Source organism: Danaus plexippus, chromosome 10 (genome assembly GCF_018135715.1).
Source record: "Danaus plexippus chromosome 10, MEX_DaPlex, whole genome shotgun sequence".
NCBI classification, from domain to species: domain Eukaryota; kingdom Metazoa; phylum Arthropoda; class Insecta; order Lepidoptera; family Nymphalidae; genus Danaus; species Danaus plexippus.
In genome coordinates, this window is record NC_083543.1 from 2349262 (window position 1) to 2364054 (window position 14793).

The 14793-nt window shown below is 29.6% G+C and overlaps 1 protein-coding gene and 1 pseudogene across 1 annotated transcript; one reads left to right on the forward strand and one right to left on the reverse strand.

The window, feature by feature from the left end:
* Positions 1-227: 227 nt before the first annotated feature.
* Positions 228-8076, forward strand: LOC116766839 (aminopeptidase N-like). The gene is made up of 13 exons (XM_032656962.2): positions 228-854; positions 2257-2430; positions 3226-3543; positions 3851-4040; positions 4334-4593; positions 4841-5033; positions 5103-5289; positions 5834-5931; positions 6177-6359; positions 6559-6737; positions 6811-6930; positions 7100-7187; positions 7525-8076. The coding sequence occupies exons 1-13, from the start codon at positions 400-402 to the stop codon at positions 7624-7626; spliced, it is 2547 nt and encodes an 848-aa protein (XP_032512853.2). The 5' UTR covers positions 228-399; the 3' UTR covers positions 7627-8076.
* A 1197-nt stretch (positions 8077-9273) lies between these two features.
* LOC133318948 (uncharacterized) lies at positions 9274-13087 on the reverse strand (annotated as a pseudogene).
* Positions 13088-14793: the final 1706 nt, after the last annotated feature.

The window sequence follows — 14793 nt, forward strand, 5'->3', positions numbered from 1 at the left end:
TCATGCAGCTATTTTTAACAAGATTATGATTTTTATGAATAATAAAAAGCTTTTCTGAACAAACTTACACAAAATAGTAAACATAGACACGTCCAGTATAAAGTGAACCACGACATATATCAAAATTGAACGGTTGCTCTTATTGTTGTAAACAAACTACAGAAAGGTTATGGATCATACGAAAATGGTACATCGAGTAGGAGACGCCGAGTGACCGCCGAGTTTGTAATTCGTTCGAGACCGCGTCGTAGTTGGACGTATCCAACGACTTGGCGGTATTTCCGAAAATCTTTAGAAATGCTAGTGAAAACATAAAAATGTCCTTTTAGTTTCACATTCATTGACTTATTAAGATATTTTTAAACAACCTCTAAGTCAGTTGTGAGTGATAGATTCAAAATGATTTTATACGCAGTGTTGCTTTTTCTCTCTTCAGTCTCAGCATATACTATAGAAGAGGAGTGCCTTAATTATACAGTGTATCCAGTGCAATATGAACTCACAATAATCCCGCATATATACCTGGATGGTATGTCTTATTATGATTGTGATATCGTAATAACTATAATAGCAAACGCGCCAAATGTTAACGTAATTGAATTGGACACGAAAGACTTGGAAATTAAAGGGGAAACTGTTCAAGTATTAGACAACGGTAGCAATTTAGTAAATAAACACAGACCATACGAATATGATGCTAAAAAAGGCAAATTGTATATTTATTTAAGAGAATCGCTTAAACAGTACAGGTTACATCGGACTCAATATAATATAAGGATGTCTTTTAGCAAACAAATTAGCTATAACACCGATGGAATATTCGTCGTGCGATATACGGAGAATGGTAAACCTCAGTAAGTATTTAACATTATTCAAGAGATATATATATATATTTTAGATAGATTTGTGAAGTATGGACAAAAAAATTATGGATATTTTTATATGCAGTGGTTTTCCATCGCCTACGCTTAAGGACCCTGAGAATTTATGTCATTATGACATAAAATATGACACTATAATTTTATTTCATATAAAATTAATGTAAATATTTCTAATACTTAATTTATCTCATCATGGTTACTCATTGAAGTAAAATTTTGGCATAATATAAATCTTAACATGATGAAATTTATATGCCAAATTTTTAATAATGTATTGACATTAGAAAGTGTTTCAGGAACAAACAAATGTAAAGTTAACTTTTAATATTAGAACGTTTATGATAATTGAAAAACCGCATGCGATAATACGGGAGTGTTTTATGTCTTAATTATAATTCACACTGTTCTCTGTTTCTGGTTCGTCTAAAATAAATATTATGAATATATAACAATACGTCATACATTAAAAAAATATGTCTTTTAAATAAAAAAAACTACGTGGGGGACGATAATTAATTGCAATCTAAATTCGATCATAACACATTGAGTATTGTAACATATTTTATATTAATTAAAAAACAATATTAGTACTAACTATATTTCTCTTATGGAACTGTCTGCACTACCAATTTTTACAAAACTCTTCGATATTAATTCTAAATATTGCATACGAATCTATCAGACTACTAAGCCTAGATTCTTAAAAATTTTAAAAAGTAGCAGTTAGTGACCTTAGTTTACACAACATCTCAAATCCTATTATGGTGATGTCCATTTGCAATGTTAACGTCACAAGGTCAGTTTAATAGTGTTGTATACCTATATTGTTAAGAAAAACTCACAAAGGATTATCTTAAGCGATGTAGCCGAAGCTAAATTTTAGTATTTCTTTTATCGTATGTGGTTTATTTTACTTATTTTGGTATATTGATGATGAAATTGTCGTATACACTGTTGCAATTTTTTACAAAAATTTTTAGGACAAAATAGCTCTTTTTTTAATTTTAAAATATTTTATACTTCACAATCGCATAAAATTTTAAGGATTATTATAAACGTCAAATTGATTATTATACAATTTTATGTATTGCAAAATAGTCTAAGATTTTTTTTATTTCTTTAAATACAATTTTTCACACTACATTAAATCGTAAGGACAATTTGTTAAATACAATAGGACAATAGTTAAATTTTTGCAAAGTGGTTCACTGGACCGTGAAAGAGTTATCGACGGTGATATGTCTTTGTACATAGTCATATAGATAATATGTTCTTACGATTGAAAATATCAATTCTAAGATGTAGCTACATGCATAATTTAGAGCCTTAATCTTCAAGTCAGAAAAAATTCACAGTTGCCAATTTGTTTTCACAGACACGTGTTGGTAACTCGCCTATCGCCAAGTAGAGCAAAATATTTCTTCCCTTGCTTTGATAATTCTCAATTTGAAGCAATTTTCAAATTCAAAGTATACGAGATGCCTCCATACCCTGGATATCAGTATTGTAATACTAGTATTGTAATAGCCAAAGAACTTAAACGACAACAGTAAGTATATTTATATATTAACAGCTATTACTTTAAAATGTTATTCTACGTATTGTAAAGACACCATACTTGTATATTGTTATTTGAGTTTCAAAACATGATCCAAGAATGTATTTTCCATATAAATTCTGCAAAATTAGATAAAATGTATCACGTGTATGTAATATATGTTTAATTTAAAAGGAAGCCGATTAAAGAAAGCAATAAAATAAAGTATTTAATATGGTCATAGGTATTCTATATATAGTAAGTCCAGGCGCAATCATAAACTTGTCCTGGCCACAATAACTGACACCGTTTTCAAACCACTTCGTTCGTGCCCTATTCGGAAGGGATTTTGAATTTGGTTAAGTAGTAGTGGTAAAGAATATGTCGATTCACGTTTGTACAAAGTAAAGATCTTGTAAATAAAATATTTTTAAAATACATATTTTGGGACTGAATTGTTGAAATCACGTATTTTTATACGACAGTTTTTATAACTACTGTGAGTTATCTTATATAATATAAATGTTGTTTTAATTGACATTTGTATCTTCTCGAGAATGGTATGTCATGTTTCGCCAACACTGAGGCCACAACTTCCTTAAGTATGAATGGTTATGTTATTACAATTTTCTATATCCGAGAATGGTGCGACCATTAAAGTTGGTAGAGAGAAACTCAAATGTGTTTAACGAGAAAGCTTACAATTATGTCCATCTATGAGGTATCAAATAATTTAAAACTTTTCATTCCGCTTCTATTAAGTGACCCCAATACTAGTAACGTTAAATACGTGGGAATTTATTTTAGATCTAAGGACAGCTATACCATAGTGGAATATTTACCATCGCCGCAGGTAGCATTACATCAAGTTGGCTTTCATCATTCGAAATTCGGAAGTCAACGAACCACAGCCAAAAACACTAATGATACATTAGTTATATGGGCACCAGTGTCTACTCTACCACAATATACATTCATACTACACTTTGGTGTAATAATTATTAATTTGATTCATGAATATTCTTCTATTAAAAGGCCTCTTGTATATGGACCGATAAATATAATTTCCGTACCAGCAATACTTAATGGGTACGAGATAGGAAGCTGGAATTTACTAACCAATGGGTGAGTGCATTTTATAAATAGTTTTCTATAAACTTCAAAGTAATCCACTCTCTTTTTCAACCTTTCCTGCTTTATAGTTTATGCATTCGTTATTAATAGAAATGTTTGTTTTTATAACCTTCATCATATATAACAAATATTTGAATAGCCAAAGTTCTGTTTATTTAGTTTGTATGAAAAATGCAAGGATGTTTTAAAGCAGCTGTTTCAATAAACGATGTAATTTAATGTTTACTTTTATAAATCTGTTTGATATGTTGCAAACCCAGGAATGAAAGGGAACGTAAAATATTTTTTTAAATTTCAGGGACAACAGATTGGCAATTATCAACGACTACACGAGCATACAGCAAATCGAAGATATGATGTTTGAGCTATCCCAGCAGTTAAGTCGCATCTGGCTAGGAAATCCTGGAGAGAGTCAGATAACTCGTTGGAGGGAAGAGTGGTTTAAGGAAGGTGTTGCTACTTATTTAGCATATTATTTTTTAACGCAGGTAAAGGTCACGTATTTTATATAAAATAATGTTTGGAAGATCATTAGGATAAAGGAAAATAAATCATCCCTTTCCCTGTTTACATTTGCTTCTATGTATATGTAACTTTTATGACACTACGAGTATGTGAATAGTTTGTTGCAAGGAATTCACTTTTTTTACAAGCAAAAATTAATACAGATGTATATTTTTTAATTAGATATGTTTATCATATTCGCTTGTATAAATAATAAGATATTTTATTACAGTCAAAAATACTTGTATAAAGATATTATAATGTTTTATTTTTAAAGTATAATCATGGTGAAGCAGCAGCTAGCTATCGACGACCAATCAGTACTTATGGTTTGCTAATGAAACACAGAGCAATGGCAAGGGATTGGCATCACAGCACACCACCTTTAGCATCTTTCAACAGAACTTTGGCTATAGATATACCATCAAGATATAAGGATCTGGTAACGATGAAGACAGCTTCGTTACTATGGATGGTTGAAAATTGGTTAGGATCGGAGAAGTTCCACCAGGCTCTGGTAAATTACATTAACAGCAGGTATATATTACAACGTTTTTAATTTTGTTACGGCTTATATGCATATTTAAAAAATAAAAGCATTTCATTCGTAATTTTTACTTACTCATTAAATATTTGGTAATATCTTTTATAGCAAATATGCAAACAGTTTTCTATTTATAGGACTGTAGTTTTTGAATGACAGACTAAGAAACAATTAAAGTTAACCAAGTCTAGTATTTGTATAATTATGTAATATACTAAATAGGATTATACCATTTTGCAGAAGAGAACAATACATATCGCTGACCGATTTCATGGCAAGTGTTGATCGTGAAACAGTTGAATGTCTTAATCAATTCTTTAACGGATCAACAACATCTAAAGTACTAAACTCTTGGTTTCACCAATCTGGATATCCTGTGGTCAATGTACAAGTACTGAGGGATAGAACTCCCAATGCTATTCAATTAAAACAAGTATGTTTATTGTAATTATTTATGTTAGATGTCTTAGTTACATGTTATCCATGTACAATTATTTTCCAGAGAAAGTTTAGTTTTACGGATCAGCACAGATTTGATACAAACTATCTTATACCGATTTCTTATATCGTTCAAAATAATCAGAACTGCTTTAACTGCTACCGACCGAGGTTCACTTTAGACATGCAAAGTTACACCTTTAGAGAAAACCTCAATGACGGTTGGATTTTACTTAATAGAAATGCTTCAGGTTAGTTTTTAGAAAGATGTTAAATATAACAACAATTTATTTGTTTATATATATATGTATGCCTAAAATATTATGTACTCATTACTGTACTATGGGAGAATGTGGAATAATTATCTATCACTCTACTAAATAAACTTTTAATATATTTTTTAATTGCACACTTAATCATAAATGAAATTATATTCTTTGCAATATTCATATTAATAAACCATATAATTAATTTACTTGTCTTGAAGTGTAAAACTTTAATTTTGTGTACTATTTAGTATAGGAAGTGAACTTGACTTCGATCGACACACTAACATCGATAGCTAAATCCTTGAGCTCGTTTATAGCAACGCTATTTCTGTTCTGCCCACACGCTTCCCACAATTCAAACATACTATGGTTTTCTTTGATGAATATAAGGAAGATTATTCTGGTTTTATGTCAATATTGTAAATTGCTTTTGTCAAGGATAACCGTAATGAATATTTTATTCATTTATATTTTATTTTATTGCAACATAAAAATTTTATTACAATAATATTAATCTACATTGCAGGTTATTATCGAGTTAATTATGATGTTTATACTTGGGGATTGATTGCAAAAACACTTGCGGATGATCACTTATCAATTAATGAATTGAATAGAGCGCAGGTGAGATAAAATCAGAAATTATTCAGCAAACAGTCAAGGTAACGTTTTTAATGAGTTTTGTGTTTGAACAAATTAAGTGTATATATGTGAGAAATCATATCTGAATATATTTTATATAAAGTTTTTATATATTTTTTTAATATTTACTTTTTAGTGTTCAGTCGCTTCTAAGTATTCGCATTTGAAAATTTACGAAATTTCTTTAATATTTAATATAAGAAAAAAATATAAATATTTTGTTTCAGATTGTAAACGATATATTCGCTCTTTATGCAGCTGGGGATATCCACGAGAACGTCGCTATCAGTGTTTTGAACTACTTGAACAGCGAGTTTAGTTTTGTGGTGTGGGAATCCGTTGTGAACGGTTTCGAGATGTTGAAGATAGAGGGCGCTAAAATGACCAAAGTTTTGTATGGGGAATGGCAGGTATTATAATTTTAACTCCTCTCTAATGAATAATCTTCTTTTATACATTTAAATTAATAATTACAAATAAAATGTTAAAAAATGAGTATGACCACATACTGATGTTCCATATCTTAGTGCCTAAGTGATTAAATACATATGCTTCTGAAAAGCGAAAGAATGCTTGCAATTGCAGCAAATAAACTCTGATGTGTTACAGGTTTTCATGCAAAAAAAAGTGGCCACGGTCTATAAACGACTGATGGCAAACGTGGATCAAAGACCGTGGACGAGACGATTTAGAAAATTGATTGTCGATTTTGCATGTGCTGTGAAATACAGACGTTGCCTAAACGAAATGAGAAGATTTTATTCAGATCATAGGAATTCTAATATGAAGTTAATAGTTTTAAAAGCTTATCAAATTTATCAATACCATATTTGTGTCTAAAATTCAAATATAACATTTCAGATTGAATCCTGATTTTCGAGAAATATGTTACTACGTGACTATAAATGAAGGCAACTATGACATTGGAACAGCTTTAAATAGATTCGAACAAGAGGAAAAAACTGTTGCTGAGCACAAAGTGTAAGTTTATGAGCCGAATGAAAAAAAATATTACAACAACATTTACTCTCCACTTTGCTAAATTAGAATTCTAGCGTTATTTTGACTTCAAATATTTAAAAAATGAGCTTCTCTGTTATTTACTAGTTAAAGAATATATTTGTTCAATGAATGACATTCGTGATTTTAGACGAGAAGAAAGCAGATTTCTCTACCAAGTGCCCATTGGCCAACCAAGACCTTTGCCTATAATGATGTCGACAACAACAACAACAGAGGTAACATTTTAATTATAAAAGTCGGTCTGATAACAAATCAGTTGATTAATATTTGTAGACCTTTCAGTTCTGTAGACCTAGATGTAATCTTTTGAGCTAAAAATATCAAGATTTGATTTATATATTGATATTTGATTTCTCGATGAAAAATATAATAACTAATCATTTGCTTTGCACCAAATGGAATATCTCCAGAAACTAGTATTCTTCTACTGCATACTTTCAAACGGTCGTCAACACTTAAAGCCTATGTTTAAAATAAATTTCGTTTACTCAGAAAATATGATATGTTTAAACCATATTTTCTAAGTACTATATAAGACTTCTATATTTACAGATTTCAACAACAACAATTGAAAATACTAACAACGAGGGTATTACACTGTACATCTCAAATGTTTTACTGCTAGCTGTAATAATTGAATGTTTATTTCAATAGTTTAATAATAAATAAAGAATATAATATTAAAATAACAAATGACTACTAAAAGTAAAATTGTTTACTAAATATACGAGTATAAAAAGTGTCATTTCTAAAGTTATTAATATTATATCCGTATGAATATATTAAGACATTCCTCTTAATGGTTTATATAAAACTTTTCATTGTGCCTTATGATTTTAATGTAGCAATCGATAGGAAATATGAAGATAGTTATAAAGTTACATTACATGTATTCATTCTTATAATTAATTTATAACAACGAAAACTTATTTACGTTCATATATATATCTTAATAGGACAAAAAATATTTTAATTAATCGACTGTTTCATAATAATTATATTGTATGTTGTATCGTTTGTATGGGTTTTAATAAGATTTTTAACTACGAATCTAGTCAGGTAATTTAATGATAATATTAATAAATAAAAAAAAAAAACTGTATGCTACATTATTTGAAATCGCTATACCCCCATACTAAATGAATATTAATTGGTAATACATTAAAAGACTTGTACTTATGTATACAATATAAAAAACATATTGAAGCAGGAATACGATTTCAATAAAATTAAATTACACTTTAAGTAAAAACGTATTACCTAACTAAAATGTTAAAATATAATGCAAATATCAATTAAAAAGATATCTCAAATAACTTGTAATCTTGTGTAAACCATTTATAATTAAATTATGATATAAAATATATTAGGAATATTTAAAAACAATTACAATACAAAAAAAAAATAACTTATTAGCTAAGTGCCAATACAATTTTGTTAAAATGTTTAACAAAACATGACTTTTATCTCGCTTTAAAAAAACAAAGTTACAAAAAAATATAGTCATATAAGTAGATAAAATCAACATCCAAACACATTTTTCAACAGATAAGAAGATTGAACTACGTTTACTATCTTGAAGATAGTAAAGAGTCAGAATATCTTATCCTAAACTTAAATTAAATAATAATATTATTAAATAAATATATAAAAATTCTGCGCCTTAAGACTATACAGTTCAGACCGAACTTTCTTAAGTGTTCAACTTAATGTTAAAAAATATATCCTCTATACTTTCAATGTTAAACAAATAATTACAAAATATCATAAACATTACGTGTTCAGTAAAGCAACTAACATAGACATACAGAGTAAAGTCAGAGACATAAAACAAATCGGTGCATCATTTGCGTCTATCCAGTTGTAAATTTCTTCTATGTTCCGGTCGTACCATAATAAATTCTCACGAGCTTGGTCCCTTATCATTCTTGCCAATAAACCGGAATCTTGCAAGTTGCTTATCAAGTCCAGTGAAGACACCCAATTGTCAAACTGATATCAAGAATATATATTAACAAATACATATATTTATTAGGTACTGCTAATGATTGAAATATTAAAAAAAACCTACTTTATTAACAATTGACCTCGAAACAAGATTGTCCCTTGAACCCAGTATCACTTCTTCAAGTTTTCAGGTCACCCGTAACTAAAAATTATTTGAAAATACGTTTTTAATGGAGTGGTAAACGGAGTCAAATTTTGAAATAAAATACAGCTTCATATGAAAAATCACTAATTGTGTCCTATTGTCTGTAGTCCTTACATTTAAAGACCTTATTTAAAGTTTGTGGTAAAGAACATAAAGTAAGAGCTCTGTTTGTCACACAAGACTTGAAAAATTTCGAAATAATACATATACTAACGCATTCCTAATAGCATTTGTATTGCTTATTATATATGATACTGCAATATCTGCATTTTGAGAGCTTGATGAAGCAACTGCTAAAACTATTTTTGAGCGTTCTTCCGTCACGTCCTTCAACAGTCCCTAGACTGTTTTCTTTTACCGTATCGTCAATTAGCTTGAAACCGTATATTGCAATTGTGTAACTTTTGAAACAATATCAAGGTAATAAAATATACTTTGGCGTCGTTATATTACTGTAATATAAAATCATGGTCTTGGGAACAAGCCAAAGATTCAATAATTACAAGAAGTTTGTAGCTGGATGTTTCAATATGTAAGCGATTCAATAGAGTCTCCCTGTCATTTTTATCTCCTTCTCTTATCTCAAGGCAATATATCGCTGCCCTTAATTCAGGAGGAATATTTGGATTTCTAAAATTTAAAAAATAATATGATTGGACACATTATAAATTATTATATTTCTGTCACTAATTTAAATCAAGCTAAGTATTTCGGACTCTACGCATTTTTGATTATTTTGTATCTACATAATCCCTAAGTTCGATTCTTTTACAGGTACTTTAATCACGGCATTATGTAGATACAAATTAACAAAGAAAACCGTTGTATCCATAAAACTTACATAGTTTCATTGAAAATGTGTATAAATTCAAACCTTACATATCATTCTGTAGTTAATTTTCTTTACGATACTTACACAACATTTTCGTAATTCGGATCATAAAGTCAATCTGGGGTTGCAGCAACACAAGGATCGTAGCCGGCGCGAAGGGCGTGCTCCAACACCAGCCCTCGGGTTAATGACTTCATTGCTGATTCAACATCCAATGAATTTGGAGTAAATCCTACTTCTTCTTCAAACGCGTGAATAGTTCTTTGTAACATTCTCTGAAATTTTAACCAATTAATAAGTAAGTATTGTTGTACAAACAGATCTTTCTTATAATTAATTTGAAATAATATAAAATCGAGTAATTACCTGATAAATATTATTTTTCTCTTTCATTTTCATCAACATAGACCATCAAATATTTTAATAAGAAATCCATGTTTCTTACAAATGCTTTGCAGACTGCATATTTTGTTTCATGTGCCATAGTTGAAACAAGTCTAGAGTTTATAAGGTAATCAACGGTCCCCGATCTTGCTAAATTAAGAGCATCGTCAATTAGCTGAAATTTTGAAAAAAATTATTAGATATCATTGATTTTTACTATATAGCGTATTATTTTCACAATCTAATATTCATCACACTATTCTTGATAAACCACACTTATATTATAAGGGGCTATGTTTGTTAGTATGTAGGTTATCCCTTCACACTCAATTGGCCCAATGAATTTTGATAAAATTTTATGCAAGACGTAAATATGGTTAAATTAATGGTAACTTATTCGGAAAAATTACTATTAACAGGGTATGTGCAATTATCTGTTGAGGTAAGCTACTTACCGAACCTAAAAACGTTTTGCTGAATCATAAAATATTCTAAAAATTTAAGGACACTTAATTATTTTCAACAACGTCCGCGACTTACCGATCTTTATGTTACGACTTAAAAACAGAAACTTTTTAGAGTTTTAAGAATGATAAAAAATGTTGGAATTTTTAATACCTTATTTCAATAAATTTTAGATGCTCCCTCGACATCAATAATACCCAAAATTACATTATTAATTTGTCAAAGAAATATTTGATTTCAAATGACATTGAGGAGCGGATCAGTAGCTAATAACTAATATTTGTCAAAAAAATAACTAATATATTTTTACTACTAAAATAAAATACTTACTACGCCACGATTAAGAGGATGAATAGTATTTCTGATCTCAGGATTGTGTAAGGTGTCTATCAGTCTCTGCCATAAAACATCTTCATTATTGACGCGATAAAAGCCTAAAATTTTATTTCATTGTTAGTATCACTTTAGAAATCACTTTGATTATTATGAAAACTGCAATTGATTTACCTTGACCTTGAACATCCAATCCAACCCAATCTTCATTTCAAATGTTAGTAAATGTTATGTCCCCTTCCTCTAATGAAAGGGTAGCATATATAGCATTAAAATAAGGATTCAGACTGGGCGTAAATGAAATTGGAATAGGATACTTGACGTTGGTCCTTGAGGAGAAAAGTTTATCTTTACCTGCGTAAGTGTTATCCCATTGTGTGTTTTATAGCGTTTTTTATATTTTAATCAATTTGCTAATAAAAAACAATATTTTATTTAAATACCTGCTTGTAATGAGGGCTCTTGCAGAATCTTGTACAATGTCTGATTCATCATCAGCAACAATTAATCTTAACATTCTCAAAATTGCCGGTGCTTTTATTTTTGAGAGGCCGTTTATATTCATTCTAATAATATTCTCATCATAAATGTCTTGATCAGGCTACAAAGGTAATGAATTTGAATAAGCGTCGATAAGAAGGCTTTCCCGCATGACGTTCATTGTAAAGATTGTGTTCATATCAATCATTGAGATATCTTCCGGATTTGTTTGAAACTATAAAAAATTAAAAAACTTTCCATCCATGTTCTATAATGTGACGTCACTGTCAATTTACAAGCCTTCACTTCTAAAGTCCCTTTCCAACCTTACAAATTCGTACAAATATTTAATGATTTAAATACCTAACATTATTGTATCCAATAAAATACAATCGTTATTTTACTTCTCTGGCAATATCATAAGCTGCGTAACTGCTTAAACCAGATAGGATCCATTGGTGACGCAAGTTTTCAGGAAATCTTACAAATCCAAACCATTGACGTGCCATTGACTCAGCCATTTGCACAAAAGCTATTTGTCTTTGTTTTGGATCCATTAAAATATAAGGTTCCCTTAAAAAAATGTGGATATATTAAATGTTTACCGTCATGTAATAACAATTTAAAAAATCCTTTCGTCATTTAATTTAATATGCTACAGTTTTTTTTTTAACAGAGAAAATTCAAAATTTTCACACAGAAGAATGGTTAAATTCGTAAATTTTTTGCAGTTATAAGAGACAACATACGATTGCTTAGAATTAAATTAAGTTTTCTATATAAAGTTGTCAGTTACATAGACATTTCTTTACTAAACAGGACCTTAGGACATTAGTGTTATTCTAAGCTTTATATTTGGATATGAAAATTTATGGGTATCCAAATTGTAATTGTAATTATTAGTTATAATTAATTCAAAAAAGCAAATTCCGTTTTTAATGGTCAGTAATTATTTGTACATTTGCATTAATACAAATTTTATTATAAAGTTTAAAGCGGTTAGGGGACATAGAATTATAATGGAGAATGGATATGATTTTAATTCACCCAATGGGAATTGTGGATAAGGCATACCAATCCCTTGATATATAAGGTACGGTAACGATATTCATTCTTCAATTTTGGTTTGATAGAATTTCAAAATATGGTTTCCCTGTCCATTCATTTAGACCTGTATAATAATTATTTATTGCACTCACAGCTTGGGATTCTTGGTTACTTGAGAGATCTTGACGGGAATATAAATGAAAATTATGGAGAGGAATATTTATAATGTTATTAAAATTATGTGCTAGGAGCCCCCAAAGGTGAGTAGTTTTTATACCTACAAAAACTACTTGATTTATTTGGTGATTAGATTTATTTAATGGACTTAAACGATGTGAAAGTTATCCTGTCTAAAAAATATTATAAATTAAAGAATAATGATGTCAAAACTAAAATATTAATAAATAATTTTACTCACTCATCGTTATTTATCAAGTTTTGTAAACAAATTGTTATAACCCATGTTATTGAACGTGCATTAACAGTATTATTTTTAGTGTCCATATCACTTAATTCTTCTTACTTTGTCCCCCGTTCCCGTTCCGTTAGTATAAATGCTGTCAATTGAAACTAAACTTGATGGTAATTTAATTGGATAAGATGTACTATTATATGAATTATTTAAGAGGATGTAAAAAAAAGATATACACTTTAACTTAGTCCTTGCCATTTTTTTTAAACTACCCGTCCCTTTAAACTACTTAATAAAATTGACTTAGCTTAGGCTCCTTCACATAAGATTATTTAAGAAATATAAGTCTATATAAGATGAGATAACAAATCGGGAAATAACGGTTTTACCAAACGCTCTCTATTTTGCAATCAATCCTTTCGAAAACATCATACCTATAAATACATTCGATTACTCAATGGATCTTTTATATGTAATTTTTCTTTAAGCAGCCATAAAATTTTCATATTTACATAAATATTATAATTGGTTTGTCCGTTCTGGAATTTTCCCAGTGAAGGAGTATACGACTACTTATTATAAGTTTCGTTATTCTGGACTTCGTCGCTTTACTTAGGGCAGAGCGTTCAGTTTCCAACGTATTTAAACGCGATACGATTGATTTTAACGTGTGACGCATGACCCTATCATGATCACCATTGCGATAGTTTGACAAAGAACGCGTCCTTCTTCTAGGTCGTGATCTATAGTGGGAATACGTATACTCGTAGATTAAGAGCAAGACTTGTTGCAAGGCTTATGTTGTCTATCAGCCATATTCCCACATAAGTAAGAGTTGAAAGTAAATTTTAAAATATAATTGGTGTTTTATTTTATTATTTTTTATTGCAATTAAAAGGAATTATTTAAATTTAACTCTGACCGTGGCTTTCTGAAGGGTATCCCATTTTTGAAATTTAGGATTGGCTGGTGGTAGTGGTTATAATAACCCACACTTAAATGATTTTGAAACATCGATATTTTACCTGTACACCTGTACGATGCACACTAATGAACGCAACCACTACCACTAGCCAAACAGCCCGTATGACATCCGGGAGAGTGAGAGAAATAGCACATCTTAAAATTGGTCTACCTGAAATTGTTTCTCAAAAACGTTGCTCTTAGACGATAATGTACTTACAGAATAAGAACCGGTGTTCTTATTTAAATTTAAAATTTAATTTGCAAAAACACTCAAAAATCGTGTCGACAATTACTTTCCCGTCCAAAAGTAAGCAAGCAAATATCATCAATTCAATATAATATCTCGTCTCACCGACCGACATCTCGTCTGCCCGTGATCACGGTTGCTGAAAAGTAACCGAAACGTCGGGATTATGTAGTTTTAAAATAATAAAATCCGCGTAGTATATCCGAAATATATTAGTTTCATTTAAATGAATAAAACTCGCGAAAGTCTTATATCTCATTAAGTAGGTGACATAATACAAAAGTTATTGTAGTGCGCTGTAACTTTGATCAATGTTTTATAAAAAAAATAACTTGGTTCTACATAATGTTTGTATGAACGACAACCTTGTATATGCGTTTTTTCAAAATGTATTATTTCTTAAAAACTAATAATAATATCTCGTTCAAACCAATTTTCGTTGAAATTTTCCATTGAAATCTACAGCTTATATTTTTTTTTAGTTTTTTCATTCTCTTATTTTA